Source organism: Capricornis sumatraensis, chromosome 3, assembly GCF_032405125.1.
Source record: "Capricornis sumatraensis isolate serow.1 chromosome 3, serow.2, whole genome shotgun sequence".
NCBI classification, from domain to species: Eukaryota; Metazoa; Chordata; class Mammalia; order Artiodactyla; family Bovidae; genus Capricornis; species Capricornis sumatraensis.
In genome coordinates this window covers 173,717,826-173,732,053 of record NC_091071.1, presented here as the reverse complement: position 1 = coordinate 173,732,053, position 14,228 = coordinate 173,717,826, and the positions used below count along the sequence as shown (strand labels likewise).

The 14,228-nt window shown below is 49.9% G+C and overlaps 1 protein-coding gene and 1 non-coding gene across 2 annotated transcripts in view; one reads left to right on the top strand and one right to left on the bottom strand.

The window, feature by feature from the left end:
• ASAP3 (ArfGAP with SH3 domain, ankyrin repeat and PH domain 3) overlaps nt 1–14,228 on the bottom strand; it is a 49,805-nt gene that overhangs the window by 22,125 nt on the left and 13,452 nt on the right. Inside the window, 3 exon segments of the mRNA XM_068967318.1 lie at nt 854–928; nt 3,806–3,951; nt 4,034–4,106. Of these exon segments, the coding sequence (XP_068823419.1) occupies nt 854–928; nt 3,806–3,951; nt 4,034–4,106 (294 nt within the window).
• LOC138077236 (U6 spliceosomal RNA) lies at nt 8,723–8,825 on the top strand. Its single transcript, XR_011144700.1, has one exon. It is a non-coding gene; the product is annotated as a U6 spliceosomal RNA (small nuclear RNA).

The window sequence follows — 14,228 nt, the reverse complement described above, 5'->3', positions numbered from 1 at the left end:
GGCCACATAGCAAGCCAGAGAGACCTGGCTGATCCCTGGCCTCTTGTGCCTGGGCCCCATCCAGCAGGCTGCTCACACCCTTCAGAACATTCAGCTCCGACATTCAAGGTGTCTCAGTCCGCCAGGTGAAAAAGCTGCTGGTCTGGTCTGGGTGGTTCCCAGGCTGGTGCTTAGCCAGGCGGGCATGGCTCCTCCCCTGGGCCTTCTGGAGCAGACTTCCCAGGGAGATTTTCCTGTCACTTTCTTTGAGCTCGGGTTTGCCTCCAGCCAGGGGCTGCCTGGTGCAGAGAGCGCAGCAAGCATGGGGGGGGGTCAGGAGCCCTGACCTTACACTGGCTCCTCCACTGACCAGCTGGGTAGACTGTAAGCAGGTTATCAAACCCCTGAGCCTCAGTTTCCTCAACCGCAAAATGGGCACGACAGCACCTACAGAACACACCTCAGGGGGCTGTTGTAAAATTCCATGAGCTATTTCCAAAACGGCCCTGGCTCACCTACGCTCACCCTAGATCTGGGCCCTCTTGTCTTCCCGGGGGTCAATAATACGGGGACAGCACACCCACTGTGATGGAGAAGGAACTGGCACCCCACTCCAGTACTCTTGCATAGAGAATTCCCTGGACAGAGAAGCGTGGTGGGCTGCTTATCCATGGGGTCTCACAGGACACGTGTCTCTTCAGCAGACATGACTGAAGCGACTTAGCAGCAGCAGCAGCAGCAGCACACCCACCGTGACAGCTTCACTTGGCCTCCGTCCTCAGCCCAGCCCTGTCCCCCGCTATGGCCTCCTGCCTGCTCCCCTTCTCGCTCCATCTCACCATCTCTAGGCACCCCTCCCCACATGGAAACTCACCTGTCGCCCGTCTCTCAGCTGCCCCTTCAACAGAGTGTCCAGGGGGAAAGAGACAATGTTGTTCAGGTTCTGAACCTGGAAGAAGCAGAGACCCCCATACCCCACCTTGAGCGAACGTCTGTCCAGCCCCACAGGGCTCAGGATACAGTGAAGCATCACCAGGACAGCACTGGGGTGAAGGAGGCAGGGGAGAGAAAGACAAGAAGGTGGAAGGGTACACGGGGGTGGCGGGTCGGCCTCTCGGGAAAGCTCTTGCCCTCCCCCGACTGATGGGCCTCGTGCCTCCACTGCCCGCTCCACTGCATCCACGGTCAGCCCTTATCTGCTCCTTGGCCAGAGGGACACCTTCACGTCTCCTTTCTGACTCTCCGAGGTCCACCTATGTGGCCCACCTGTTGTTTCTCCACTCCCTTTTAATGCGAGAACCCTTTCCCTATGGTCACGTGGAGTGAACATGGAGTCAGAGCTGACCAGAGTGCTCCGTCGGGGGGCCACTGTGATTGGCTCAGGAACAGGCACGTGACTCAAGCCAGCCAATCAGGATACTTTCTGGGACTTTACTACCAAAGTTAACGAGAGAAAGACTGTCTTTTTTTCTGCAAGGTGTGAAGCTGGGCCTGCTGGGCCATCCTGCCCCTGGAGCAGAGACAGAGAGAAACCCTAAGAGAAAGAGAAGGAGCCTGAAACCAGCTGCACGCCTGGTCTTCCCATTACAGGGGTCAGTGAATTCTCTTTTTGAAAATCAACCTCGAGGGGCTTCCCTTGTGGCTCAGTGGTAAAGAATCCGCCTGCCGATGCAGGAAACACGAGTTAGACCCCTGATCCAGGAAGACCAGGCATTCCCTGGAGCAACTAACCTGTGCACCACAACTATTGAACCTGTGCTCCAGAGCCTGGGAGCCGCAACTCCTGAGTCCAGGTGCTGCAGGCACTGAAGCTCAAGTGCTCTGCAGCAAAAGTAGCCACTGCAATAAGACACCCAAGCACTGCAACTAGAGAAAAGCCAGCACGGCCAAAAATAAAATAATAATAAAATAAAACAAAAAATTAACCTGAGGAATTCCCTGGTGGTCCAATGGTTAGGACTCAGTGCTTTCACTGCCAGGGCCAGGTGGGCCCAGGTTCAATCCCTGGTCAGGGAACTAAGATCCCACAAGTCGTGTGGCATGACCAAAAGAAGTAAAAAAGATTGGAAGAGAGAAAAAGACTATTAAAAAAGAAAAGAACCTAGTTTGAGTTGAATTTCTGTCATTTGGCAACTTAAAACAGCCTATCTGATATTTCAGCCCACCTTTCAAGATACAGCTCAAGTCTCTCCTCCTCCAGGAAGCCTTCCTGACTACTTCTTCCCATGACCTATGCTGATCTCCTCGTGTCTGAGCCATGGCAGTTCTAGGCCTCTGACCCAAACTGCTGGGTCCTTGAGTTTGTGCCACACTGCTGATCTTGCTTGGTGTCATCTCACATCTCAGTTGCCATCTCTTGGACTATATGGCTCTCCAAGACAGAGCCTGACTCTTCCCTGTGAACAGCGCCCACCACCAAGTAGACCCTCAACAAACATTAGTCTGACCAAAACAAGGGGAAGAGGAGTAAAGACAAAGGAGCCCCTGTTCACTGATTCAGTTGAATCCACTGTTAAAGGCCTCTACTTGCAGGACAGGGTGCAAGGCAGTGCTACCCAGAGATAAAATGATGACAGATGGCATTGGCTAACGTTTACTGAGTGCTTTCCCTGGAGCAGGCACTTGAGAAATCCTCATCACTGCTCTGTGATGTGGGGGCCATTGTTACCCCCATTTTATTTTAATTTTTAAAAATATTTATTTATTATTTGGCTTGCTGGGTCTTGGTTGCAGCATGTGGGATCTAGCTTCCTGACCAGGGATAAAAACTTGGCTCTCTGCAATGGGAGCACGGAGTCTTATCCACTGGACCATCATGGAGGTCCCTTTCATTCCCCTGTTGCAGATGAGGCTCAAGCAGACTGAGTGACTTGCCCAGAGTCACGCACCTCATGAGCAGCAAAGCAGGAACTCATGGCCCGAGTCTAAGCCTGATCACTAAGCAACTTGCCTTACAGAGATGATGTGGTCCTCGCCTGCCAGGGAGGGCCCTGGTGGGACTTCAGCCATGAAAGCTAGCCCTAAAGCTATGGAGCCTGGGGCGGGGAGAGGCGCTTTCCTGGTAGGCAGTACCAGCAGGCTAATTACGCTTGGATGCTAGGTTCAAATCCACCTACGTGACCTCAGGTGAGGTACTTAACCTCACATCCTAGTCTCCTAGCCTGTGCAGAGGGGACAATGGTAAAACCAAGCCCACAGAGCTGTGCGCCAGGGTGGATGTGGACACACGTGAAGTACTGAGAGCCGTACTTATGCCCGGGGAGAGCTGGGGTCTTGGGGTGGCCTCGAGGTGTGGACTTAGGGAACAAAGCCGTTTCAGGAAGAAACCAGAGGCCACTGGACCACATGCAGGAGTGAGAGGTTTACTGAGAGGAGGCGCGTTCTAGGCTTTGAGGGCAAAGTAGGTGTGCTCGGGAAAGCAGAGAGCAAAGCAGGTGAAGGGGAGGTGGCAGTGCAAGGACAGGAAGCAGAGCCGGCCTTCGGCTCTCTCAAGCCTCCTCCAGGGAGCCCTCCCTCTCGTGGGCTCTTCCCCACTGTGAGACCGCTCTGCTCCTACGTGCTCACCACGGAGGAGGAGGAGGAGGGCAGGGAGGGAGAAAGGGGAGGGGAGACATCAACAAGAAGTCAGGGAGGATGAAGAAAGCAAACGGGAGGTCAGAAGTGGAAAGGGACCTCAGGTCATGGGTCAGAGGTCAAGGGGGACTAGAGGTCAAGGGCAAGCTGAAAGAAGGATGGAAACCAGCCCTTTCCCAGTCAGAGTTTTAAGCCACAGATTAGATTTGCCCTGAGCCTGGGCTGAGGCCGACGGGGAGGTGCAGGGCCTCACCAGGTTCTTGAAGAGTGCGGCTACCTCGCGGGTGAACACGGCCAAGTTCAGGAAGCCGGTGGACAGCTCATGACTGTTCTGGGACAGGTGGCTGTTGCCCAAGGACTCCACGGCCTCTCGGTACTGCTCCTCGTTCTCGACGTGGCCTGTGGAGGCACAGAGTTAGGTCCGGGCTGGGGCTGGGGACGGGGCTGCCTTGGCCAGGCTGCTACTGGTAGGCTCACTCACCCAGGCCGGAGCTTTGGATCGCACGCACAGCCTTCTTGATTCTCTGCAAGATGGCCTGGTCTCCTTCCAGCATCTGGAAGCAAATGTGGACAGAGGTTCAGGGACGCTCGGCTGGGAGGGCTGCCCAATTCTGTAATCCCGCCCTCCAAACACACACAGAATTTCCTCCCTAGGGGCCCCCTGCACCCTCACCAAACATAAACAGACCACCCTCCCTCACCCAGACCACACAGGAAGCCACGGGCCAGTCACACCCCTCCAGGAAGACTTGCGGGACAAGTAAAGGCAGTGATCCCAAGGCACGTGGCGTCGTGGGGTATGCCAGGCTGGGTTTGAATGTCAACTTTGACACTAACTAGTGTGTCAACCTAGACACACTATTCACTTCTCTGAGCCTCGGATGCCTGGTCTGCAAAATGAGGATGACACTACAGAGTTGCTGAGAGAATGAATGGTTTGATGAATATATACATAAGACTTAGCAAAATACCAGAGGAAAGAATGTGGACATCTCTATAGTCTTATTTATTATTTTGTTTGGCTGGGTTAAGTCTTAGTGGTGCCATGTGGGTAATTTTGTTGTATCACATGGGATCTTTCATTGCAGTGTGCCAGCTTCTCTCTAGTTGTGGTGAGCTGGCTTCTCTAGTTGGTGGTGCATGGATTTAATTGTCCCACGGCATGTGGGATCTTAGTTCCCCGACCTGGGACTGAACCCACATCCCCAGCATTGGAAGGCAGATTCTGAACCACTCGATTACCAAGGGAAGTCCCGACATCTCTATATTCTTGAAAGATTCAGCTGGGGAACACTTGTTCCCCATACCCTAGGCTCAATAAGCAGTCATGTGAGGATGAGGAGGAAGAGGCCAGGATACCAGTGGAGGGGGGGGGATATGAGGAGGGTCAAGGGGACACTGAGCTCCCTATGGACAGAACTGGTGGGATGATGTCAGGCAACCCAACCCCAAAGTCCAGGGGTTGCAGAACAAACAGTCAGACTGTAGGGAAGCCAGAAGATGTGATGGGAAGAAACAGGAGGCACATTTTCCTGGGGGCTCAACCCAGATGGAAACCTCCCAGACACACTCCTGTTTTAGTGGGGTAGAGAAATTGCCAGTCTCATGAAACCCTCATGAAATGCAGAGTCAAGTGGGAAATGACAGAATTAGGGCTGCAAAGGGCCCACAGATCCATAGGTGAGTAAAACAAGGCCAAGAGAGGGAGGGAGTCTTGCCCAGAGTCAAAGAGTGGGGCAATGGCTGAGCTGGGCTTTCTGGGGTTGCCCTGAGACAGTGCTCCATCCACACATGACGGCCCCATCTTGATCCCAGGCCCCATACGTTTCTCCCAGTGACTATAATGGAATCAAAATGTGATCTCCAAAGAGTTACTTCAATGTGACAAGGGTTAGCAAACATATTTGGAATGGTATCTGCAAAGATTTTAAACGAAATCCATAGGACATGCAGGGGACAGATCTTGGAGGCAATGGAGTGTTCTGGAAGCCTTGGGGATGTGGGAAGCCTCTGGAGGGAGAGGGGTCTGGTCTTGAAGTGCAGTTCCACTGCACAGATGCTGTGTGACTTTGGGCAAGCTCCTATTCTTTCCAAGCTCTCTGATCAGCTGTCTGTAAAATGCAAGAAATAATGCCTACTTCTCAGGACCATTATGAGGATTGTACGCATGAGATGATGCACATAAAGGGTTTAGTTTGGGTTTCCCTGATAGTTTAGTTGGTTAAGAATCTGCCTGCAATGCAGGAGACCCTGGTTGGGAAGATCCCCTGGAGAAAGGATAGGCTATCCACTCCAGTATTCTTGGGCTTCCCTTGTGGCTCAGCTAGTAAAGAATCCACCCGCAATGCGGGAGACCTGGGTTCGATCCCTAGGTTGGGGAGATGCCCTGGAGAAGAGAAAGCCTACCCACTTCAGTATTCTGGCCTGGAGAATTCCATGGACTATTCAGTCCATGGAGTCACAAAGAGTCGGACACAACTGAGTGACTTTCACTTTGGTGCGAAGCACAGAGTGTGTCCTCAATGAACAGTCAGCAGTTGCTCTGATGGTAGAAAGTACCCATCAAATTCTAGGTACTTTTCCTCCAGGTAATATAAACCTAATAGTCTCTTTCCCGAGTATGGCCTTGAGATAACTTTCACGTCTGGGACCAGTAGAGGCCCAACTAGGGCTGAAGAAAGAAAGAAAGCTGAGGAATAAGGGAGACTGGGAGAGGAGGCCATAACTGACTCAGCTAAAGAACTAAAACACTTCTACTTGAGAGACAAAGACAAGAGGAGAGAACCAGACATGTCTGTAGTTCCTGAAGACGTAGGCTGGGAAACATGTGTTAGCCAAAGTCCTTGATTCCCCGAAAAGGGAAAGATAAGAGTTTATTAATGTAAGGAACTGGGACTTCACTTAAGACAGTGCAGGTTAAAGATAAGGCAAATAGAAGGGGAAAAAGTGAAAACAGTGACAGATTTTCTTTTCCTGGGCTCCAAAATCACTGAGGATGGTGACTGCAGCCATGAAATTAAAAGACGCTTGTTCCTTGGAAGGAAAGCTATGACAAACCTAGACAGCATGTTAAAAAGCAGAGACATCACTTTGCTGACAGTCAAAGCTGTGGTTTTTCCAGTAGTCATGTATGGGTGTGACAGCTAGACCATAAAGAAGGCTGAAAATAGTGAATCAGTTGCTCAGTCATGTCCAACTCTCTGCAACCCCAAGGACTATAAGCCCACCAGGCTCCCTTGTCCAATGGAATCTCCAGACAGGAATACTGGAATGGGTTGCTATTCCCTTCTCCAGGGGATCTTCCTGACCCAGGGATCGAACCTGGGTCTCCTGCATTGCAGGCAGATTCTTTACTGTTTGAGCCACAGGGAAGCCCCTAGAGAAGGCTGAGCACCAATAAATTGATGTTTTCAAACTGTAGTGCTAGAGAAGACTCTTGAGAGTCTCTTGGACAGCAAGGAGATCAAACCAGTCAATCTTAAAGGAAATTGACCCTGAATATTTATTGGCAGGACTGATGCTGAAGCTGAAGCTCCAAATACTTTGGCCACCTGATGCAAAGAGCTGACTCACTGGAAAAGACCCTGATGCTGGGAAAGACTAAAGGCAAAAGGAGAAGGGGGAGGCAGAGGATGAGATGGTTAGATAGCATCATCAACTCAATGGACATGAATTTCAGCAAACTCTGGGAGACAGTGAAGGACAGGGAAGCATGGCATGCTAGCAGTCCATAGGGTGGCAAAGAGTCAGATGCCACTTACTGACTGAACAACAGCAAAGATATACACAGATTCCAAAGAGATTTAGAAAACTCCCTAGAAGGCAGATCGTGTGCCAAGCACACAGAAGGTGCTCAGTAACTGTTTATCTAAATGAGTGATGGTTTGCAAAGCCCTGGGACACAGACCTGAGCGGTCTATGTCCATGCTCTAGCTACTCTGGGGAGTCTTCCTATCCCCTGACACATGTTCTCTGACAAGCTCTATACAGGTGGGCCCTTGCTGCCTTGTTTGTTCTTGTCATAGCTGATGGGACCAAGGTGGACACCTGGCCCAAGCCGGGCCAATCAGATTCTTTCCAAGAAATTTGGAATCAGCTCTGGAAAGCTTGAACTTCCCTGGTGGCTCAGATGGTAAAGCATCTGCCTACAATGCAGGAGACCCGGGTTCAATCCCTGGGTCAGGAAGATCTCCTGGAGAAGGAAATGGCACCCACTCCAGTATTCTTGCCTGGAAAATCCCACAGATGGAGGAGCCCGGTAGGCTACAGTCCATGGGGTCACAAAGAATTGGACACGACTGAGCAACTTCACTTTCACTTTTTCACTTTCTGGAAAGCTAGCTAATTGACAGGAAGTGTTAAGCTGGGACACCTTCCCTATCATGGGCAAAGGGAAAAGAACAAAGTAGATGTGTAGAAAGAAGGAAACAAGACCCACCCTGCCATAGAGAGCCACAAGAAAAGAGCTGCCCTGGTTTCTGACAACTTTCCAGGTCCTTCACTCTCAGAGGCCCTTCCATACTTTCTGTCCTTGGGCCTCCATGAAATACCCCCAAATCTACCCAACAAATTCCCTTGACAGCTCAAACTGGTTTAAGAGGGTCTGTCTTCCCTGCAGTAGACCAGATGCTACTGGTTGGCTCTCAACCCATTCTCTTTTCTTCCTTTAGCAATTAGAACCCTGATTTTTCAAATGGCCACTTGGCCAGTCACAATAAAGACTACACTTCCCAGGTTACCTTGCCACTAAATGTGGTCACGTGACAGAGTTCTAACCAATGGTATGTAACGGATATTTCATGTTAGTTTTCAGCAAGTATTTTTTAAAAGGAAGGGAGGAACCACACACCTATTCGAATGACCAGAACCCAACACACTGACAACACCAAATGCTGGTGAGGAAGTGGAGCCACAGGAACTCTCACACATTGCTTGTAGGCATGCAAAACGGCACAGCCACTTTGGAAGACAGTTTCACAGTTTCCTACAAAACCAGACAGACATTTACCATATGATCCAGCAACTGCTCTCCTTGGTATTTACTCAAATGAGTCGAAACTTATTTCCACTTAAAGACTTGCACATGGATGTTTATAGCAACTTTATTCATCACTGTCAAAACTTGGAAGACAGTGGTCTATTATTTAGCGCTCAAAAGAAATGCGCTATTGTGCTCACTTCGGCAGCATATGCACTAAAATTGGAACGATACAGAGAAGATTAGGCCCCTGCGCAAGGATGACATGCAAATTTGTGAGGTGTTCCATATTTTTTCATGTTGGTGCATGGCAAAAACCATCACAATATTGTAAAGTAATTATCCTCCAATTAAAATAATTTTTTTTAAAAGGAAAAAAATAGAAATACTAACATTTTCACATGAGTCAAGGAAATTGAAAATAGGACAATAAAAAGTCAAGAAAACATTTTTAAAAAATTAGCTGTCAAGCCACAAAAGACATGAAGGAAACTTAAAAGGAAAGATCCCATCTAAAAAGGCTATATACTATATGATTCCAAGTATATAACTTTCTGGAAAACGCAAAACTATGGAAACTGTAAAAAGTCAGTGGTTGCCAGGGGTTGGAGGGAGGGAGAGAGAGTGGGTAGAGCACAAAGGAGTTTTACGCAGTGAAACTATCCTGCATGATGCTATGCTAGTGGGCACACCTCACTACACAGCTGTCCAAACCCACAGAATGTTCCCCACCAAGAGAGAACCTTAATGCAAACTGTGGACTTTGGGTGATAATGGTGTGTAAGTGCAGGGCCACTGACGATAACCAATGTTCCATGCTAGCGTGGGATGGTGATGGTAGCGGGGGAGGCCGGGCATGTGTAGGGCCAGGGGTATATGGGAACTCTCTATACTTTCCACTCAGTTCTGCTGTGAGCCTAAAACTGTTCTAAGAAATAAAGAAAAAAGAATTAATTAAAGAAAAAAAAGAAAGGAAGGGGTGACCTCTGTCATGCGTGTGTATGATCAGTTATGTCTCTTTGTGACCCCTTGGAGTGTAGCCCACCAGGCTCCTCTGCCCATGGGATTTCCAGGCAAGAATACTGGTGTAGGTTGCCATTTCTTATTCCAGGGGATCTTTCCGACCCAGGGATCGAACCCACGTCTCTTGCATCTGCTACATTGGCAGGTGGATTCTTTACCAGCTGGGAAGCCCATTTTTAAGGAGGAAATTCTGCTCATAGCTTGGGAATGGGATGGGATTTGGAGAAAGGCACAGAGGTTTCTGGAACTCCGGTAACAAGGCTACCATGGTATGAGTCACAAGCTGAGATCCTAGCCCCAGTCTCCTGGAGACTATCTCCCTGGCTGACACTAGCCCAGCCACATCCCCCCCTTCTTTAAAATAGGAGAAAGATAATATCATATGGGGAAAAAAATCCACTCTCCACTTAGCTCACAGAGTCACTGTGAGGCTCAGATGAGACTGCAGACACAACAGCATGTGCCAAGGCTTGAGGCATTTGGAAAATATGAGCATGATTTTTACTGTGGTTTGTTTTCTGCCTCTGTATGAGATCAGCCCTCCTTCCTCATTCCTGTGACTGGATAGGTTAGGAAAAGACAAAAATTAGCCTCTGGACTCAAGGGGGTCTATTTAATCCCCAAGTCAGTGATTCTCCAAGTGGGGTCAGCAGCATCGCATCAGCTGAGAACTTATTAGAAATGCAAATTCTTCAGCTGAATCAGAAAATCTGGAGGTGGAGTCCAGCAATGTGTGTTTCAACAAGCCCTCCAGGTGATTCAGACACATGCTAAAGTTTGGGGATCACTGGTTTAATTCTACCTTTCAGAGATGCAGTAAATCATCATGGCTAAAATTATGAGGCTGGCCCCAAACTACCCGGTCTTGAATTCTAGCTCCATTTAGATATTTGCTATGTGACCTCTCTGTGCCTCAATTTCCCTGTTTATGAAATGAGGATAATAGTTTTTACTACATAGGGTTATTGGGGAAATGAAATGAACCCACATAGGTAAAATGCTTAGAAAACTATTATTTGATTGATAATAATATTATCCATTTCAAAATGAAACTGAATTTGATTGAGGATTTCTCAACTTCCCTTGAGCTAATTGAAGATACCTCCCCCAACCCATGAGCCTGCTCAGCAAGATGTGGGAACCATGGTGCCGAGGGACCACAGTGCAATCTCTGTCACTGGGCAGCCACAGAGTCCAAGGTGTTACACATCCTGAGTGCCTGAGGAAGCGTTCTGGGCCAGGCTCTTACTTGTCACTCTTCCAGCCACCCTCTGAGGTAGGCATCACCATCTGCATTTTGTAGATGAAAATGCCAGGGGAAGGAGCATGTCCAGGTTTGTCCAGGTCACATAACACTGCAGAGCAGCAGAGTCATAATTTAAACCCAGGTCTGGCCAAGTCCAGCGCCAATGTTCTTTCATTATGAGCAAGCAGCCCCACTGAGACACGGCTCCTTTGATCCTGAGCCTGGATCTGCCTTTGAGCCTGAATCTCAGCTCAAGCATCTTTATCATATCCCCTCAACATCCCCTCAACACAGGAAGGGAGGAGGGAGTGACAGAGGGAGACCTGTCCAAAGAAAAGGAAGTTGACAGTAGTGGCTGGGCCCCCACTGCAAATACTCCAAGGGCTGTCCTGCTGCTGCTGCTGCTGCTGCTGCTGCTGCTGCTGCTGCTGCTGCTAAGTCGCGTCAGTCATGTCCGACTCTGTGCGACCCCGTAGACGACAGCCCACCAGGCACCCCCGTCCCTGGGATTCTCCAGGCAAGAACACTGGAGTGGGTTGCCATTTCCTTCTCCAATGCATGAAGGTGAAAAGTGAAAGCGAAGTCGCTCAGTCGTGTCTGACTCTTCGCGACCCCATGGACTGCAGCCTACCAGACTCCTCTGTCCATGGGATTTTCCAGGCAAGAGTACTGGAGTGGGGTGCCATTGCCTTCTCTGAGGGCTGTCCTACTAGAGAGAAAACAGATTGGTTGAAGTTGGCCCTGAACAGGATTCCCTGGACTGACAGGTAGAAGTTAGAGAGACAGAAACAGACATCAGCTCAAACAGAGGAAGAAGTTCCTAAGGAAGAATAAGCTACCCTGGAAGGCGTGAGCTTGAAGTATTCAGGACTTCGGGTGGTAGAGTGTGGTTCAGATTTTGAATCAACAGGGATGGCCATTTAGATTTCTCTCAAAGCTAAGAGTTCACGCAAGAGTCTGGGCAGGCACTGGGCAAAGGGAGGCGAAACTCAGAGTTCTGGGGACATGTCTGAACTTAGAAAATCAACTGGAGTCCTTCAGGCAGCCTTGCCTGGCTGGGCTTGGACAAAGTCTGAATTCCAGTTGGTGATACAGCTCCATGTTGCCCCCCACCCCACCCCAGATATAAACACACACACACACACCCCCCACACACCGTGCTCTCCCTCACTGCAGCAAAAGTCCACAGATGGCAGCACTAGGGCTGTGCCCAGCTTCCCCGCTTGGAAGGGCCTTCTGCATGTCCCCTTCCTGGGTCAGGATTCATCAATAGGAGCCATTCTTCAGGCCTGTGGTTTCTCAGAACCAGCTGAGGTAACCATGGCGACCCAATCCAGGGGGCAGAGCTGGTAAAGCTAAGGCCTTGGGAGCTGCAGATTAAATTTCACCATCGGACATTCATTCCTTTGGACTATTATAATACAGGGCATAGGCACGTCTTCTGTGGGATTTCATGACCGCTGGGGCCATGATTAATCCACCACAGTATCTTCCCCACTGACTGGCTTTGTTTCATCATTCTGTTAAGGCAGTTCTTCAGGTAGCCTCTACCTACCAAACTATAACTGGCACAGGAGATGAAAACCATTTTCTACCTTTGCCTTGGACCATGATGTCGTCCCTTGAGAGACTAAATCACAGAATATGGGAGATAATCTAACATTATCTCCTCATTTTACAGACTGCAAAACAAAAGCTCAGGTGAGTTTCTGGCCCCAGCTTTCACTGGAAATGCAAACAAACTAAGGAAAGAATAAATCCAAAACTTGCACAGGGCTTTACAGTTTGCAAAGCAATTTGACATCCACCCTTTAAGACTCACAACATCCCGATAAGGCAGGTATTGCTTTTATTCCCATCTGGCTGATGTCAGTGAGGCTCAGAGAGGTGAAGAAAGTTGCCTGAGCTCACACAGCCAGAAAGTGGCAGAGACCGACCTAGGACCCAAACTGGAGCCTGTGTGCCATAACTGGAGAGTCCAAGCAATGAAAGATCCCGCGTGACCTGACGCAGTCAATTAAATAAATTAACAATTTTTTTTTAATGGGAATGATAGTCACTCCTGCTTCAGCCACTTTCCATTGGGATTTGGATCATAAGGACTGGCTAAGTTTGTAGCCCTTGCAAATGTGAGCTGTCCTGTTCGGATCATGCTCTAAGTTTGCTTTTGCTCACCCACCTGCCCAACCAGCAGATCCAGAGAAAGGCAGGGAGCCCCACAGGGCCCTTCATGGGTGGCCAGCAAGGAGGGGCAAGGGTGGGACTGGGAAGTATTTGCTAGCATCCCACCTCCAGGCAATCCCAGCTCAGTTCTAATCCCCGAACAGCATCTACTCTGGGACCTCAAATCTGAAGGCTGCCCCTCTCTGCCCAGTGAGGCCGAGGCAGGGGCTGGGGTAAGGTCTCCAACAGAGTTGCCGGTACACAGTAGGGGCTTGTCCACACATACTGAGTGTCCAGCTGTGCTCTGCCTGACTGTGCAAGTGCTGGGGAGAGGAGGTCAGGCCAAACGTAGACAAGGATGTGCCCAGCCAAGGGCTGAGGCGGCCTGGATGAGGCTGGAGCAGAAGAGATGCCTGTTGGGCGGAGGAGGGCACAGGAGCACCCACCCTACCCTGGGATGAAGCAGTGCTTCACCAGAGCCTTGAAAAGATGAGGAGACATCGGTGGAGAAAAGCAGGACGGGAAGACAGCTCTAAGAGGGGAGAGGGTACTTCCTGGTAGTCCAGTGGCTAAGACTCTGTGCTCCGAGTGCAGGGGGCCTGGGTTTGATCCCTGGTCAGGGAACTAGATCCCACAGGCTACAGCTAAAGATCTCACATGCTGCAATGAAGATCGAAGGTCCCCTGCGCCTCATGGAAGAACCGGCACAGCCCAATTAATTCATTAAAAAAAAAAATATGAGGGGAGAGGCGCCTTGGCAAAGTCCCTGGGTTGAGGCGTCAGCACATTTGCGGAACGGCCTGGAACTTATGTGGCAGGCACTTACCAGGCTGGGTGGGGAAGTGGCGAGTAGTGAGGCTTCAGGCTAAGTGGGACCCTGCATGACCCACTGGGAGCCCATGTTCCTAGTGAGAAGCCAGGGGATGGTTTTACATTACCGCCACGTGCCATGCTTCTTCTAAGAACGTGACAGATTCTGCATTATTTCACGCAATCCTGTCACATCCCCAGAAAGTTTTACAGATGAGGAACCTGAGGCCCGAGGAAGTTATGGCATTTGTCCAGCTCACATAGCTGGTAAGTGGTGCGACTGCACTCAGGCCCAGGCTTTCGGGCTTCAGAATCCATGCGTTTAACCCAAACCTCTAGGTTTTAGCCCACGAGTGATGGGGAGGTCCTGCAGAGTTCTGAACAAGAGAAGAGTGACCCGATAAATTCTCATGGTAGATGGGACTTCCTTGTGGTTCAGTGGTTAGGACTCCATGC